This window comes from Falco peregrinus, chromosome 11 (assembly GCF_023634155.1).
Source record: "Falco peregrinus isolate bFalPer1 chromosome 11, bFalPer1.pri, whole genome shotgun sequence".
NCBI classification, from domain to species: domain Eukaryota; kingdom Metazoa; phylum Chordata; class Aves; order Falconiformes; family Falconidae; genus Falco; species Falco peregrinus.
The window spans coordinates 15,874,570-15,890,644 of record NC_073731.1 but is presented as its reverse complement, the minus strand read 5'-3'; the positions used below and the strand labels follow the sequence as shown (position 1 = coordinate 15,890,644).

Below are 16,075 nucleotides of genomic sequence, written 5' to 3'. Positions count from 1 at the left end.
TGGTAGTTGCCATATGACAAGTCTGCACATACGTTTGAAAACGTTTGATAGATACTGTTTTTTTCCTTTCTAAGAGGAATAGTGATGTGTTTGTAAACTCTTGAACTGCTCTTTGCAATGTGGTCGCATAGAATGAAGTAGGTATTAGGCAGCTGTGTGTTGGTGGAGGAAGACAGGCCTTCCAGTCTTGTAGGGGAGGGTAGTGGACATCACAGGAAGATGGTGCTAACTGCAAAGTTCTGTTTTCCTTGTCAAAAGAGTGTTTGGAGCTGACCTTTCCTGTTTGTGGAAGAGAAGGGAGAAGAGTAGTCTTAAAATGAAGTTCTGTCATGGCCTATCTCTTAGCTATCCCCCTGAAATTAAACTGCGTATGAACCTAGGGGTGGAGGAGAGACCTTCAGGAGGGAAGAGATTTGCCTTTGAAAAGTAATTCTTTGCGCTGCTCCAGGTCTGTGACTGGAGTAAATTGTCAGAGGCCCTATTGGAGTTAATGAAGAAGCAGTTAAATATGAGTTGTTGTTCCACTTGAGGAACTAGTCCTGCTTGTCAGCGACTATTTCTTGAAAAGTGCCTGAAGGAAGACTATAATTGAAAGGAAATTACCTCTCATCAGAAGGTCGCAACACCTAGATGTTAATTAGTTCATCTTGGCTGCCTGACTGTGGTGTATGTATTATGCACAGGAGAAACTGAGGCACAGGGGATGGGAAGTGGCTTGGTCAGGGCTGTGTCTGGAATTACAGTTGTAGCTAGGAGCACACGAGGGTCCCCTTCCCTTGTTCACAGCTGATGGTTTCACACACTGAAGTGTCACCAGTTTCTTTTCTAACCGCTTGGCAGGGGTGAGAGGAAGGAGGATAAAGTGGAATTAAAAGCAGCTTACCTGTAAATGCTTCACTGTGGAGCCCGACAGCCTTTATTCTTTCTGTGCCCTGCCTGAATATTGGTACTACCTTTGGCTCCGTCGACTCCTGGGCAAGGCGACTGTCTCACAAACAGGCAGTATCGCAGGCAGGCATCTGTCTTTGCCAAGGCTCTTCTGGGGATTTATTCCTTTCCACACAGGCTGGTGGTGGGAATCGGATGCGCCTTTACAACTTGCAATTACATGGTGCCTTTCATCCCAAAGGACTTTTAACAAGTGAGTCTACAGACTGCAAAGGGATCAGTCACCCACCGCTGAGAGGCATCCACCACTCGAAGGCAGCGTCCTTTAAATGGAGCTCAGCAGTGGTTCCCAGCCGGCGGGGCCCAAGGGTAGGAAAGAAGGTACTCCTGTGCTGGATTGGCCCTGAGTAGGGGATGGGTTGGCAGAGTGCACAAACTGATCTGATCTTGAACCCCGCCAGGATACTAGAGCTCTTATGAAAGAGAACCAAAGAGTATTAAGCAGGGCTTAGTTCTGTATCACCCCTAGCACACCACTCCCTTCTAAGATGTTGTTGTGTTAGGTAACTTCATTTCCCCCCTCCTGTGGGGATTGTCATTCCAACAGCTGAAAGCATGCTTGGAGCTGTGCTCACTTTAGCTTTGTCCAAAGAAGAGAACCACGCTTCTCTGGAATCACGAGTCCAAAACTGTTATTTCACAATCTGCATTTGGGATACTTTCCCAGACTTCGCAGGGGTAAAGGATGGGTTTCTAGGAGGCGTGTGGGTTTGTATTAGTAGATTTATCCTTTACCTGCTTATGTTTTTCTTGGGCACTTTTTCCTTGCTGAAATGTACAATTGTGTTACAGGTGGATTTATGGAGCAGTTGCCCTTTTCTCTGTTTTCTGAGGGCTACTAACATGGTTGAAATTCTGCATTTCTTCTGTGGTGTCTAATCTCACTGCTCTTCTTTGAGGCACCTGCATCCAGTCGTTATCTGTAACATCTTTAGGTGTGCTGCTTTGTTAATGTGCTTCAGGTATGTCTCAAGCCTGGTTGCCTATTTACCACCTGTATTTAATGGTGATAATGCAGTTGGTGCCTACAGTATGGGTTTGCAAGAGTATATTTGTAGGTGTGTGTACATAAGGAAAGAAGTGTGAGTCCAGGTGCATGCTGACTAGTGTGTGTGACTGAGGCTGTCTGCGCATAGTTGCTTGAAGCATGTGTAACACAAGCTAGCTCGCTTAGGAGCTCGTTTAACTCAAATGAGGCATGTGATGAGGCAGCATGGGTATCTGTAGATACTGAAACTACCTTCTGCTCCGGGCAGTTTTGTGAGCAAGTGACGAGCTGTGCTCCCTCGGACTGTCCCCTGCATGCTGGTGGAGTTCAAGTCCTGCATGGCTTGAGTTACGAGGTGAGCAGACAAGCAGGGACGGCTCTCCTTGTGATTTCCAAGTTAGGAGGAGGTCTGTGTGTGCACAGAAGGATGTGGACAAGTGACCAGGGAAGTGCATGTCTGCTGGGGAGAACCTGAGGCATGTGAGACCAGGTGAGCATGGCTGTATGTGATGGAGCATGCATCTAAGCATGTGTGCCCTCCTGCCAGTAGCTGAGTGCTTGTATCTCAGGCTGTTCTCCAGCTGCGTAAATACATTGCTTAACAAGTTGAGGGCTCTGGTTAATGATTGCCATTAGTGCAGGACCCATATTAGGCTCCATTTTGTGTGAGTTACCCGGCTGCCCAAATGCCATTAGAGTGAACGCACCAGGCTTCAATGTCAAACGTGAACTGTTTGCACTCTAAAGAGCTTCTGCAGGAGCTGGCCTGGGGTTGCTCAGCAGGGGCCGTAGGCAGTTTTATGGCAAGCTCCCTGGGGTCTGCTGCAGCAGCAGCAACTCTTAACAGCCTTCTGTAGTCAAAGTGATGTCCCAGGCATCACAGGCTGGCGCTGGGCACCCAAGGGGGGAGGGGCGGGCTGGCTAGGACACTTGCCCAGACTGCAGGGAGGCAGCTGGCCCAAGCGACGGGGTGGGAGGGATGTGTTCCCCTCTCTGGCAGCTGGCCCTATCCATTTTCTTTCTGGGAATACATCTACAGAGCTTTGCCTTGTGCTGCTCATCAGAGCCAGACCACCACATACCGTGATCCCAAATGGTGTCATGGGCTAAGCCAATCAGGCCTTGTCATCTCTAGAGCAGGATACAAGCTCCAAAGAAAACACGCTCTTCTCCAAGAAGAGAGTGGAGTGATTTGGTGCCAGTGCTCGCTCTTCCCTCCAGCAGGGTCCGTAGCAGAGGTGCTGTAATGTCAGTCATGGGGTAGGTGCAAGACAGTCCTGTTACTGCTCAGGGTTATAAATAACTGCAGAACAGTCAGGGTGTTGCCGTGAATGAGGGCAGTCGCATTCCTGCCTCTCCTCTTACAACCTGCGGTGGGACACAGGGCCCTTCTCACCCTGCCCTCACCTGCTGTTGTGGTAGCTGTGCTGTTGAAAGCCAGCCATCATCTTAGGGCTGCTGGAGAGGTACCATGATGAAGAGGCAGATTTAGGTGTAGTTTGAGCTTTACTTGCAGCTGCCTGACCACCTGTGAATCTCTGCATCCTCCTGCATCTCTTTAAGTCCCTGTCCTTCTCCTCAACCCTTGTTCTGTGCCCACCTCCCTTGCAGTGCCCTGGAAAGGCTCTCTATCCCATACATTGGTCCCAGAAGAGGGCCCAGAGAGAAACCCTAGCACACCTTCCCACTCGAAACCTGGTGAGTTTCGTGGATGACTTTTGTCTGTTCTCTGGACCCGTCTTTTCCCAGCCTCTTCTTCATCTGCCGGCCGCCAGAAATGAACAGATTCAGCTGCTTTCCCTAATCCTGTCTGGCATTTCAAAGTGGAGGGGACTGCCAGGTTCTTTGTGCCCATTCCCTCCTGGCACTGGCAGGGGACCTTCTCTCTTCTGGAGAAGGACAAATGTGCTGATTTATTCTGCCCCTTAGCTTTCAATACGGGTTGCTATGTTACCCTCCAGCTCTGAGGCTTGCCAGAGCACACATCATATATAACCCCACAGCAGGTGGCTATTGAGTAAAGGCCCTTAAATCTGCCTCTCTTGTTTCTTATGCTGCTGGCCAAGGTGTCAGGGGGATGTAGCAGGGCATGATTTGCTGGCTGAAACTCCAGGCACAGCTAATGCCAAGCACCATGTTGGCTTTTTCTATTCTCAAGTGCCCATCTTAATTTGCAGAGGACATACCAACTAGGCAGGAACATGCTGCCCGCATTGGCTTTTAAAGAGGCCCTTTCTGATACGAAGGCTTGCCTCATGGGGCCAAGCAGTGACCAAGATCCTGGAGGCAGATACTTTCAGATCCTGCTGTAGTGACTGCAGCACCCAGGACCTGGCTCAGACTCTTCTGCGGCACACTCTAATTTGATATGACTGTTTGGGTAAACCTGACCATTTACGCAGCTTTCTGGGAAAAGTTGTGCGTGCTTGTCTTGTGATGACAAGTTAAAACCCAGCCAGGATAGAAGCAGGTGGTATCAAAACATCACTTTGTTGTGCTGTTATGTGGTTGCAGCTGTCCGAAAGAACTGATCTTGAAGTGCCAAAATGAACCTCTATCTTAAAGGAGGTGGTAAAGTTGGTAATTATTTCTAAAAAAGCCTAATTCTTTGAGGAACAGTCCATTAGTGCAGGCTGAGCAAGGGAAACCACGGTTTTCTAGGCTAGGAAAGGCCTAGAAGAGGCAGCAAGGAGTCACATAATACCAGAGCCAAGGCCAGATCCACTCTCACTGGATTTTTTTCTGACCTCCATGAAAACAATGGTAAAGCCCTTCCCAGCAGTCGTGGAAATGAGATGAGGGTGAGGGGCATTTGCATGAGTTTCTGAGCTGCTGAACTCCCCAGCTTGTGACACTCAGTGGCTCACAAGTATCCGTGGGGAATGAGCTCTGCAGGATCATGATTAAACACTCTGCAGACCCATAGCACAGTGAGACCTCTTCTCCTGGCCAGAGTGTCTGTGAAGCAGCTGCCCCACTGGTGTTTCTTCATGCATAAGGAAAGAAACAAAGTTCCCAAGAAGTAAAAGGAAAGCACTTCCTATTTAACAGTGGTATCACTTCTTTGGCACCATGATCCCTCTGGGATCCACCAGTCCCAGCATAGCCTAGGGGGGAGCAAGCATTTCTGTCGTGTCACACAGTGCAGGGAGTGCACGGGTATTTCTGCCCTCCTTATTCTCTATCTGCGCTGACCGTGCTCTGAACCCCAGGAGCAAAAGGGGAGAGAGTGGTCTTTGGTGGCCATGGTACAAACCAAGGCTGTAAGACTTCCAGGTGGGATCTTTTCCTCCAAGCATTTCACAGCCGTTCCTCATTGAACTGTGGAGTCTGGAGCCAAAACTCTGGAGAGTTTCAGTCTGTCTGGGACTTTATAGATTAAGAAAGGGTGATTTGTAAATCCTTACTGGAGCACTGGTGAAAAATTAGACTGAAGAATGAGTCTTCAGAGATGACTTGGTTTATCTCCTTGCTCTAGAAGTGTAGTAGATCCTCCTTCAAGGCCAGGTGAATCTGAATTTAGCTTTTCCATGTGGTACTTTCTGGCAGTGATGCTGTTCTGATCCTGGGACTCTTAAGTGCATCATGGATACCCTTTTTCACTTGGGTCCTGGTCATGTGGATCCCAGGGACCTCAGTCCTAGGGATAGGGGGTACACAAGCTTTTTTTTGAGTGGTAGGAGCAAGGACATGAGCAAAGTGCTTCATTACGTATATTAGTGCTATTTGCTGCAAGTCCAAGCATGACCCTCCATTCAAGGAGGTGTGATTGTACCAGAGAGGGATGTGACAAAGCACTTGAGGCAAGAACTTCACTGTTTGCAGCTTGTCTGAGCGCTGACTTTGTCCCTCTTTTCATTCCCTCACAGAGCATCAACGGAGGCCGCCCACCACCCCACTTTGTGTATGATCCATCCACCTTTGCCTTCCGTTCCCTCAGCACCTTGAAGCCGCTGAGCCCAATAGCTCCAGTGGAAGAACCGTCATGTGCCTACTGAAGGAGTTTCTCCAAAAACCTCAGGAACTATCAACCAACCACCTGCCTGGCAGGGAGAAGGGGAGGCAGCGATACCCAAGGGCATGGGTGGGAGAAGAAGGGGACAATGATACATCTTTGCAATGCAGCCTTTCTGGCAGCAAGAAGCATACAGCTTTGCAGCAGTGCCCGTTTTCATACCTTTGTTGTATCTGAATAGTGGCAAAGGGAGAGATTTTTGTCTTTCAGGGCAAAACAAACCAGTCAGGTCCACAAAGTGTGAGGGCAGCCACCAAGGCAATGTCAAACATGGGGATGGTGGTAGTTGAAGATAGCCCTGAGGGGTCCAGGGGCTAGTATGGCCTGCATGGCAGCAGGGATGAGTGATCAGTGTGTGAATCCAAGCCCAGTCAGTTCCCCAAGAGTACCTGGGTCTGCAGTACTTTTCTATAGACCTGACCCTTCTCCCACTTAGAAGTGAGCTTGGGACTGGAAACAGAGTCTGTACAGGGCTGCCCTGCAAAGCAAGAAGATCCCTCTCTGAGACTCTTATAATTGCATTCGCTTCAAGTCCTCTTGAGTGGAAGACCCTAGGAGAGGGAGGTGGGAGGGGGTAGCTGGCACATCTGGCTGCGTGTTCCATCTGGGCTGCTGGCAACTCAGTGACACCATCTAAAATGGGATTGAGATGGGAGGCATGAGCCTCCCACTTGTGGATTGGATATTAGATTAGAATTCTAGAATGAAAGGTCTGTGTTCAGCCATCAAAGAAAACACAGCATCAGTCCTCCCAGCATCACCAGAGGGAAGAACTTGAGGGTGACTGCGTGCTCTTGGGGTCTCCACTCTGCTGAGGCTGTGTTCTGGGGTATATAGCGCTTCTCCATAGCATTGTTCCAGTACCCTTCTGCCCTAACATGATGCTGAAGGTAACCGGTATCGCCAAACTCAACCATATCTAAAGTCTCCAGCCAACTTTCCACTCCCCTGGTATGCTGGCTTTTAAATTCAGGTAGGCTCTTCTTGTGTCGGTGGAACAGGTATTCCCAGATATAGCATGGAGTGGGAAGGAGGTCTCTGTTTCGTGGCCACCTGTTGGTAGAAGAAAAAGGAAGGGATTTGGGGGGAAGCTGTGGGATGTTTTTCCGTAGACAGTCCTAAGGCAGTTAGGACCATGCTAGGCCTTGCTGCCACTGGAGTTTGAGTGGGATCTGGCCTTGAGGCACGTATGTGTTTTGTGCCATAAGGCAACAGCTAATACAACAAGCTCTCACCTCTCTTGTGAGGCAGAGGAACAAGGCATTTCCCTTGCTGCACATGGTGGAGAAAGTAACCTCTTTGTGTAGGCATTCCCCACCTTGAGCCTGTATCTGGCTGAGTGCAAGGGGGAGCAAGCGGTTTACTTCTTGTCTGGATCAAGAGGAGCAACTGTGAGTAATATAAAATATTTTTTGTTTTTAAATCTGCTCCTGTGTGGAGGTCTTTGATGCTACTCTTTGGATGAGACCAGTGGTCAGTCTGGCTGCCGGTAGGGGACCACACAGTGAGCCAACATTCAGTTTGCTTTCTGGGCCCTTCACTGAGACCCTTGGGGAAAGCCCAAACATCTGAATCCCCCGCCTCTACCCTTCTCTCTCCCTAACTGCCCCTCTCAGGCAGGCAGAGCAGCTGGGCAAGGTGGTGAGGGGACATCTGTCCTGATGCTGCCCCAGCTCTGCCTGCTTTTTGGCTCCAGACTGGCACAGCTGGGCCACCCTCTGCACCAGCACCACCTCCAAGGGGTTGCTTGTGTTTGCTGGTGAAGTACTTCTGGCAGAGCATAGTGGTTCCCTGCAAGAAGTCCCTTTGTCCCACAGAGGCAGATTCCTCTGCCGATTCCTTCTGCCCCTGTAGAGACTCTGCTTATCCTGTTTTGATGGCACACCTCAGCTTTTTAACTGCTGCCAGATCAAGATGACCAGTGCAGGACAGGAAGTGTTGCCCCTTAGACCAAATCCCTGTGCTCAGAAGGGACAGCTGTAGCCTGGTACCTGTCTGAAGAGGCACGTTCCCCATGCAGATGGCTGGGGTGGCAGCACTGTGTGGCCCTGCACCCCCAGGCTTTGCTCACCAAGAGCTGCTGAGGTGCTTGTCCCCAGAGGTGTGTTTCTGCCAGCCCACAAGTGCGGCAGGCTGCCCTCCCCTGGGTGGGAGCAGGCAACAGGGATGTCGTGCCGATATCGTTGCCTTTTAGTACTTTTGTAACTTTTCTCTTGTCTTTTCTTTTTCAATCAGAAGGAAAAATAATAAAAAAACCAAACAAACAAGCAAACAACCCAACAGTGAAATAAAGTGTAACGGCTGCTATATTCACACCGCTGGTGAGTCTCATGTGTTTGCCATCTTCCTGGTGTTTGTGGGCAGGGGTGGAGGAGGGAATGGAGCAGCGTGAGCTATGGCACAGCACTGCCAGACCCAAGCACTCCCAAATCCCAGGCCCTGTCTGCAAGAGAATTTCTTTGAAAACAAGCTAGCAAGAACTTATCTAAATGAATGCTAGGTTCTTTGCATGTAAGAGGAGCTCCCCAAGCAGCTGCTCCCTCTGAGGCTGGCCCTGATATGGTATATTGCCCCTCACCGGTGCTTCCCTCCCCAAGAAGGTGCTTTGGCTTTTGAGTGACCTGCCTGTTGCTTGGGGGTTGAATGTGTCCTGGCTGGAGGTCTCCATCCCCACTAAAGAGAAGGGCGGGTGACCACACAGCTGGTCTGTCAGCTTGTAATTTTAGCGTCAGCAAGTCTTAAATCTCTGTCCCAAGATTCTCAGCAGTCCTTTTGCTTACAGCCAGAGCACTTGTGCTGCTTTGTAGCAAACTCTAGCTTACCCCTTCACCTGGATCTTTCTCTAAAAACTCCATCTCAAGTACTTGTATGTGCATTCACCACCCCTTGCTATCTCCCTGAGCTAATTCCTGTCTCCTCCGCACTCCTAGCTCAGTATCTCAACCAGCATCTCACAAGGCTATTACCTATATCCCCTTTTCCAAGGCTGCCTGAGAGATACTAACTAAAATTCCCTTAGCAGTCCTATTTAGACTCATTCCCAGGAGGCCACCTCTTCTCTTCCCTCCAAATTCTTATCTCCTCTAGGCTTCCTGCCATGTCTGTCATCTTGAAATCCTCCCCTCTGTCAGCTGCAGCTCATTGTTAATTGGCCTTGGCCCATTTTGCAGGGGTTGTAAGGTGGACTTGCTGGCTCCTGCAAGCCCTTTGCTCTCACATCTCCTATACAGAATTGCTTTTATTTGTGATGCTTCTTCTAAAACGGCCCGATTGCTCAGCACAGCCACCTTTGTGGCCCTAGATGCTTTTCAAAAACACGGTGTCCACTATGGCTCCACAAACCCTGATCATCTGTAGGCTTCTGCCAGGCCAAGCTTGTTTATAAGTAGATAAATGCATAGAGAGTATGTGTTGAACTTGTGTCAGCCAGGCTGTAGGTACGGACACACCTATCATGCCGAAGCCAGAGTACAGCAGGTGGAATGGTATAAAGCTGGTGTAAAGCTTTGCAGTGTGCAGTCAGCAAATTGGCTGGGGGGAGCTGGGGTGTAGAGCTGCTGCTTCTGCCTGCAGGGCTGTACTCCGGACCCCAGCACGTGTTTGGGTTAAGTCCAATTGTGCCCACCCCTCATTTCTCCCTGGAAGCTGGGCCTCTCTGTTAACAACAAAACAGGGCAGGTTTTGTGGTAAAACACAGCGATAAGCCTTGATACAGCGACAGCTCTGAAGCTAAAAGCAAGCAGGTTAGTGGTATTCGCAAAGATCTTACGAGGTACGTTTCAGCTGTAGTTACCAGGGTAGGTGGCAAAGGGGCCTGAGGACATTGGCCTCATTTGGATGCCAGACGCTGGCATGGGGGGTTTTGCCAAAGACCACTGTGGAAGTCATCAGCAGAAACAAGGGAAATGGGAGCTGAGCTGTGGTCTTCTGAAGGCTGTTCCTTGCTGTAGCCACTGCACCCCGTTGCTGCCGCTGGCATACAGCAGCGCAGGGCTGCTCACCTCTGTGGCTTCCAAAACACTTGGTGCAAATACCTTCTCCGCTGCTGCAGCGGGCAGGGGTGCTGGCTGGGGTGCGAGCAAGCACTTTTTGAGCATTGCCAGCTTGGTGTAGGTCCTTCGGGACCTATGCTTTGCTGAAGCTCCTGCCTCCAGAGTTAGTCCTCCCACTAGGTTTGGGTCGTGGCTCAGTGGGGGAGCCTGTAACTTCTAAGCTGAGAAGCCAATCTCGCTTACAGACGTGCAGGTGTTTCCCTTCAGAGCAGAAAACAAACCCTGTGAAGAGAGGAGGACTGTTGTGCCAAGGTGCAGCGTGGGCACGCTGAGCTCAGCTGTATTAACCATCTGCAGAAGGGTCAATGGAGACAGGCGGCTGTTTGAAGAGCTTGGCCACATCTCTGTGATTTGAGTGGGGCCATTTAGGCTAATACTGTTCTCCAGTTAAAGTAGATTAATTAGGTTAATGCTATGGCCTTATAAAAATAACAGAGGGGAACCAAGCTGGCAGCAGTGGCAGAGTTGTTGTATGTGTACCTTGATACAGTGAGTTCCTTTGCAGCCAGTGCACAAGAGTGGCTCTTCTCGTGTTGTCCAAATATTTTCTTACACATGTATATACATGCATGCACACGATACATATATGTATCATACATTTCTCTGTATGTTTCAGTTGTGCAGAAATCTCTGTAGTCTTACAGTCACCCACAAGCAGGGTGCCCTGTGCCCACCTGCGGCTGTGTTTGGCAGGGCTGAATGCAAAGCCCACACGCAGCACACTCACCATCTGTGTGCTACGAAGCATGATGATGCTTGGAAAACACACCTACTGCCCCGCTCCCCACTGCGTGCCGAGTGTTGACCTGTCTGCCTACCTGCCAGATTGACTAGGAAAACGCTCAAGATCAGCAGTGCTGCTAGGGCCAGGGTTCTCACCCCAGGCTAGATGGAGGCCACTAAAACACGTCTTGGCACAGAAACAACTAAGAAGCAGAATTTCCAGCCGGACAGATCGTCTCTTTCAAACAACTTACGGCTTTCCTTTGCGTTTCCTGAAGCTGTATAGCATGTTGTGGCAAGGCGTGGGGTGGAAGAATGCATTCAAGGGTGTGGATCAGGTTGGATGGGGTATGTGCTGATACAATGAAAGCGTATAGACACAGAGTGCATTTACAGCGGCATTTATATGGTTGTGGTGTTGATATTTATGGCGCGTTATTTTAAGCGTAAGGAAGTCTTGGAGAGGTAAAGGCAACAGGCACACGTGCAAGGAAGCACGGGCCTGGCAGGATGGATGCTGGTGGATGTGTATGTGAGGCACAGGCAGAACAGCTTGTGCTGGGAAGGAGCATGAATGAGGCCGTGTGTTTGCAGGTGTCTGCAGATAGTGATGCACAGAGCATGTACAAATAGATTACATATGCTAGGGCAACGGTGGTGAGTATTTCTTAGCCGTTTCTGCAGTCTCAGCCATTTGTTGTAACAACTGGCAAACTTTTGGAATGTGTCATGTCAGTATTGTTTAGGAAAAGTGAAAAAAAAAAATTACAAATGCCTGCTCTGTGTCCTTGAGGTACTTGGGAGCTTTCACCATTGGATTAAAAAGAAGCAGGCACCTGGACACCAGTGACTCAAAACAAAGTGACCTCATTACAAAATAGAGAGTGATTGTATACTGTTCCTTCTCAGACAAGAACTTCAGGGACATCAAATACAAGTAGCAGGTGGCAGGTTCAAAGCAAACAACTGGAGGCAAATCTGTACAGAGTGCAGGGTTGTACTGGGGAACCCTGTGCCATAGCACGTTGTGGCTGCTTGATATTTGCATGGCTCCAGACCTGAAAAGAAAGGAGAAAAAAAAAAAAAGAAAAAAAGAAAAATACTCCACAGGAAACACTACACGCACAAATGCCACCTCTGGCTGAGGAAGGTGGTGAGGCAGGAGGATTTTCTGGGGTAGGTTGCTACATGCCAGTCCCATCTCACCCTCCTCTGTGGCAGAATCCGCTCCTGGCAGGGTTCAGGGTGGGCTAGTGGCTCCAAACCAGCGCGTGCACCAGCAGTCATCTGGCTATGCCAGCGCTTTCTTTCATGTGTGCCCGCTGCCTTTATTCCTCCAAGACTTCTTCCATGATACAAGGCCTCCGTGGTGACTTGGCCCCTCGAGGTTGGGGATGAGCTGGTGCAAATGCTGAGCTGCTGGCATCAGGGAGTAGCTTGAAACCTGGGCCACTCACTGGTTTATCTGCATGGCTGCAAATGGGCATCCTGCAGATCCCCTCTGCCCTGAGCGTGTGGGTGGTGGGGCCCTGCTAGGAGGACCCCAGGTTGGTCATTGGGGCTGCCTGGCGTCCCTCGTGTCCCTCACCACAGCCAGGCTCAGCCTGAACATAGTTGTTATGTGCTGGTCGCCAGGGCATAGCTCGGGCTCAGGCTTCCTAAGCGGGTCAGGTCTGTCCTGGGTGACAGGCCAGTGTCCAGGTGTCGCAGGGGCAAAGTAAGTTTGGTTTGAGCACTGTTTCAGGCTTGTGATGTATATATATGTAATATACTTTATATATGTACTGTACTTTTGAGGTGTAGGAACATGTTAGGACAAGTGTCCTCCAGCAATTGCTAACCCTCACATGGGAGCGAGCCAGGCAAAGAGGATGCAGCTGTAGCAGCAAGGCTCTGCGGAAGGGGTACCATCAGTGATGAGGAGAACGTTTAAGCACGTTGGTATCTCACCATTTCCTGAGCTGGATTTTAGTGGGCTTATTCAAGAAAAGGGGTGCGGAAATAAAAGATGTAGATGCTTTGAGAGCTAGCTCTGGCTGTAGCTGCGTGCCAGCTTGGCAGGACTTGACCACATGTTTTCAGTTAACCCAGGACAGGATGTGCAGATAGCTCCGGACATATGAGGAGCCCAAAAATCTGTTTTCCTTTTTGTGGCTGCTCACATCAGTTCCTACTGTAATAATAGCTCAGTCTGTTAGTGGGTTGGCCAGCATTGATTGCATGTTCCTTTCTGAAACGTTCACAGCATAGTAGCTCCGAAGTCAGATGAGTGCAGGAAGTGAAAGTGCCATGAGAGTGGGGTGCCAAGCGGGGAGACGAAGGGAGACAACAAAGCCCCTTTGACAAGGAAAGTGGTTACCATCTGCAATGGGAGGAAAGTTGCTTTCTGCTGAAGGGTCCCCTGGGAGCTCTGCTCTCCACACCCTGGCATGTCCTGCAGACACTCCAAGGCAAGCTAGCCGGCATCTGGCCTCAGCGTAGAGCAGGCTTGGAGCACACTGGCGCGCCGTGCCCAATGGAAGGCTGCTCAGCAGACCTGGCTGTGACAGTGTGACCAAGCCAAATACATCAGGGCAAAACCTCGACCGTATACAGCTCTTGAATGCTGAAAGCCTTTGTGAGGTCCTCAGCACAGAGCCGCCACAGGCCCTGTTTTGAAGAGAGATGTTTTGTCCTTTCCTGGCTTTAAACAGTTCCCCAAAATAAACTCTCTGCTATTTACCAGCATTGTTTTCTTTCTTGTGTTTGAATGCTGATAAATAATCAGACCCATTATATTATATTCAAGTCTGCTCTGGTAGCGAATAATTACAACAATTAGTACTAAATCAAAATGCTTCTGTTTCTCCTGGTGTCATTAGCATGTCCCAAACATTTTGTTCTTGTGGTTTAAAGTGCAGTAATAACATAGCCCAAGTTCAACACCCGGTTGAGTGGAGCTTCCCAGCACAGCAAGCTTCCCAGCAGTGATTGCCTCTGAGATGCTGCTAATTTTCAATCATGGTGTCAGATCCTCTTCTACCGCAGGGAGAGCAACTGCTTAGTTTGTGATTTACCCAATTTATTCCAGTAATAACCGGGCTGGCTGTGTAGCCATCTGTCTGTTTTATGTGCTCCTCCTGCGCTCCGCCTTATACCACCATGCCGGCCGAGCCGTGTCACTGTCCTTGTGGCAGCAGAGGGAGAAGGCATTGCTTTGCCCCGGCCATAAAGCAGGTCTCTGTGCTCTCAGAGAAGGGTACAAATGTTCCCCTGTCTACTCTGCCCAAAAGCAGCAAGCGATGCCGCCCCTCTCTGCTGACCTCTGGATGCCAGGGCTGCCAGCAGTGGTGCCTGCTGCAAAAATTTCCACCAGGCAGGGTAGGAAAGATCCCTTTTGAGGTAGGGCACAGTGGGTTTATCAAGGTTTCAGCTGCACCCTGGACCAAGCAAGGGGAGCTGCAGCTGGTTTGTGAGGGGAAAACTGAGGCAGGGACCAGCTAAGGCAAGGACTCAACGATAGTGGAAAGATACATAGTAGTCTGAAATTGTGTCCACAGGTATGAAAACCATCATGGTCACATGGCTCTTGTTTGTGAAAAAACAACACTGTATTGACTGGATCATTATAAAGCCTTTAATTGAAGAGCCAAGTCCTCTCTGCCCTGTGTAATGTTACTCAAACAGCCCTGCACACAACTCCTTCAAAGCAGATGTTAGCCAGGGTACAGCCCTAGATCAACAGTCGTTCAGGATCAGTATTGCTTGAAACCACTGGGTAAAATCAAATATAAATAGAGCAGAGAGCATCTGAAGCAATTAGGTTCTCGGGGGAGATTCAATCCCCATAACGAAGCCAAGAAAAGGGGAGATAATGCATCATTTCTGTAATGCAGTGAGGACATGCAGAAGCTGGATTACTCAGAAAACGCCAAGCAGCACGTATGTTTCATATTAAATCACCAAACCTTTCTATCTCCTGTGTTATTTCTGAGGCTTTCATTACTGTGGTGCTCGACAAACTAGGCTTGTGATTGTCTCTGGGAGACGGTGCAGTATTTGAGGTAAATACAATTTACTTCTTGTGCACACCAAAATACTGAATCTTGCTAATATTTTTGAACTGCAGTGGTACTGCATGGAGGGAAGATCCTCCCTTTGGAGCTGAAACGCAGAGCAGAGTAAGCAAACAGTTAGGTCCACAGAGAAACTGTTGGTTGTGTGAAGACTTCACCCTGCATCTCTGGAGTCTGTCCCGGTCTCACTGCAAGGAACGTCTTCCCTCTGAGGTGCAAGGTGCACTTCCCTAACTCCCAGGGTTGTTTGTCCATAAACAAGTTATTTGCTACCAAATTTCCCAGCTCTCAGATTCCCTCAGTGCTGGGGATAGGGAGGCTTTGACCGTCCAGACTGGGCCGTGTGCAGCTCAGCTGGCAGCTCAGGCACAGCAATGTGCCAGCCGACCTCTGCCTAACGCTGTGCTTGGGTTTTGCCCAGAGCCTCAGCTCCCTGTCATGTTTCCTTGCCATCTCCTGCTTGTCACCAGGCTGCTCCCCTGCCCTGGCAATGCTGAGGCACTGCTCCTCCCTGCTGCAGAGCACCTCGGGCTCACACCTTGATGGAGGTCCCTGTGGAGCACCAGCAGTGAGTGGCTGGGCAGGACTTGCATCACTTGCCCACCCCAGAGGCACCACCTTCCCTCAGGAGTGGATGCTGCCCCTGTGCTCCCCGCAGCTGCTTGCAGACTGTGTGCCGCAGCGAGGCTCTTGAGGGGCTGGAAAGGAAACCACGTTTCTACTCGTGCTTGAAAGGATTTTTTCCTGAGGAGCCGTGGTGCTGGCTGCATGTGGGGCACGGGGGGCCAAGCCCGGGAGATTCCAGGGCTGACATCTTCAGGCTGAGTTTCCACCCAGGGTTGACAGGGCTTTACAACTGTGGCTGAAATGGAAAGTGAAGTGGGCGGCAGAAGTCTCTGCGCTACCTGGGGTGCTTGAGGTAGATACTGCAGAGTGATTAACCACCCAAATTAATCCTAGGTGGCTGGGATCATCTGAGGTGTCAGTTAAAAGAAGACCATGTCCTATAATCTGTGGGTCATGGGAATTCAATCTCTTTGTGCCTCTGCCTGCAGGCAGCGCTGTCTGAGGGCATGACCATGAATGGGATATTTAGACAGGATTGGCACCTTGCATCGCTCCTTCAAAGAGCTTTGTCCATATGCCAAAGTGTGTTATAACTGTTCTTCAGCAGGGTGGGGAGCTCGGGCAGTTGAAGGGCTTTGCCCAGTGTTGGGCTGAGCTATAGGAGCCTAGACTGCAGCCCTGTCCAGGCTGGGCAGGATGAGACCCAAGAGTCCTGCTGTACCTCTCC

General features: G+C 49.9%; 1 protein-coding gene across 5 annotated transcripts in view; it reads left to right on the top strand.

Annotated features, from left to right (window-relative positions):
* Positions 1-8,264, top strand: part of LOC101915276 (uncharacterized) — a 58,736-nt gene extending 50,472 nt beyond the window's left edge. For 3 of the 5 annotated variants that reach the window (XM_027788563.2, XM_005238755.4, XM_013300297.3), the window contains one exon: positions 5,806-8,264. In XM_027788563.2, the coding sequence (XP_027644364.1) occupies positions 5,806-5,934 (129 nt within the window). In that variant the 3' untranslated portion in view covers positions 5,935-8,264. Of the gene's footprint in view, positions 1-3,547; positions 3,635-5,805 lie in introns of all 5 variants that reach the window. The other 2 variants (XM_027788562.2, XM_027788561.2) reach the window with 1 other exon arrangement.
* The last annotated feature ends 7,811 nt before the right edge of the window (positions 8,265-16,075 follow it).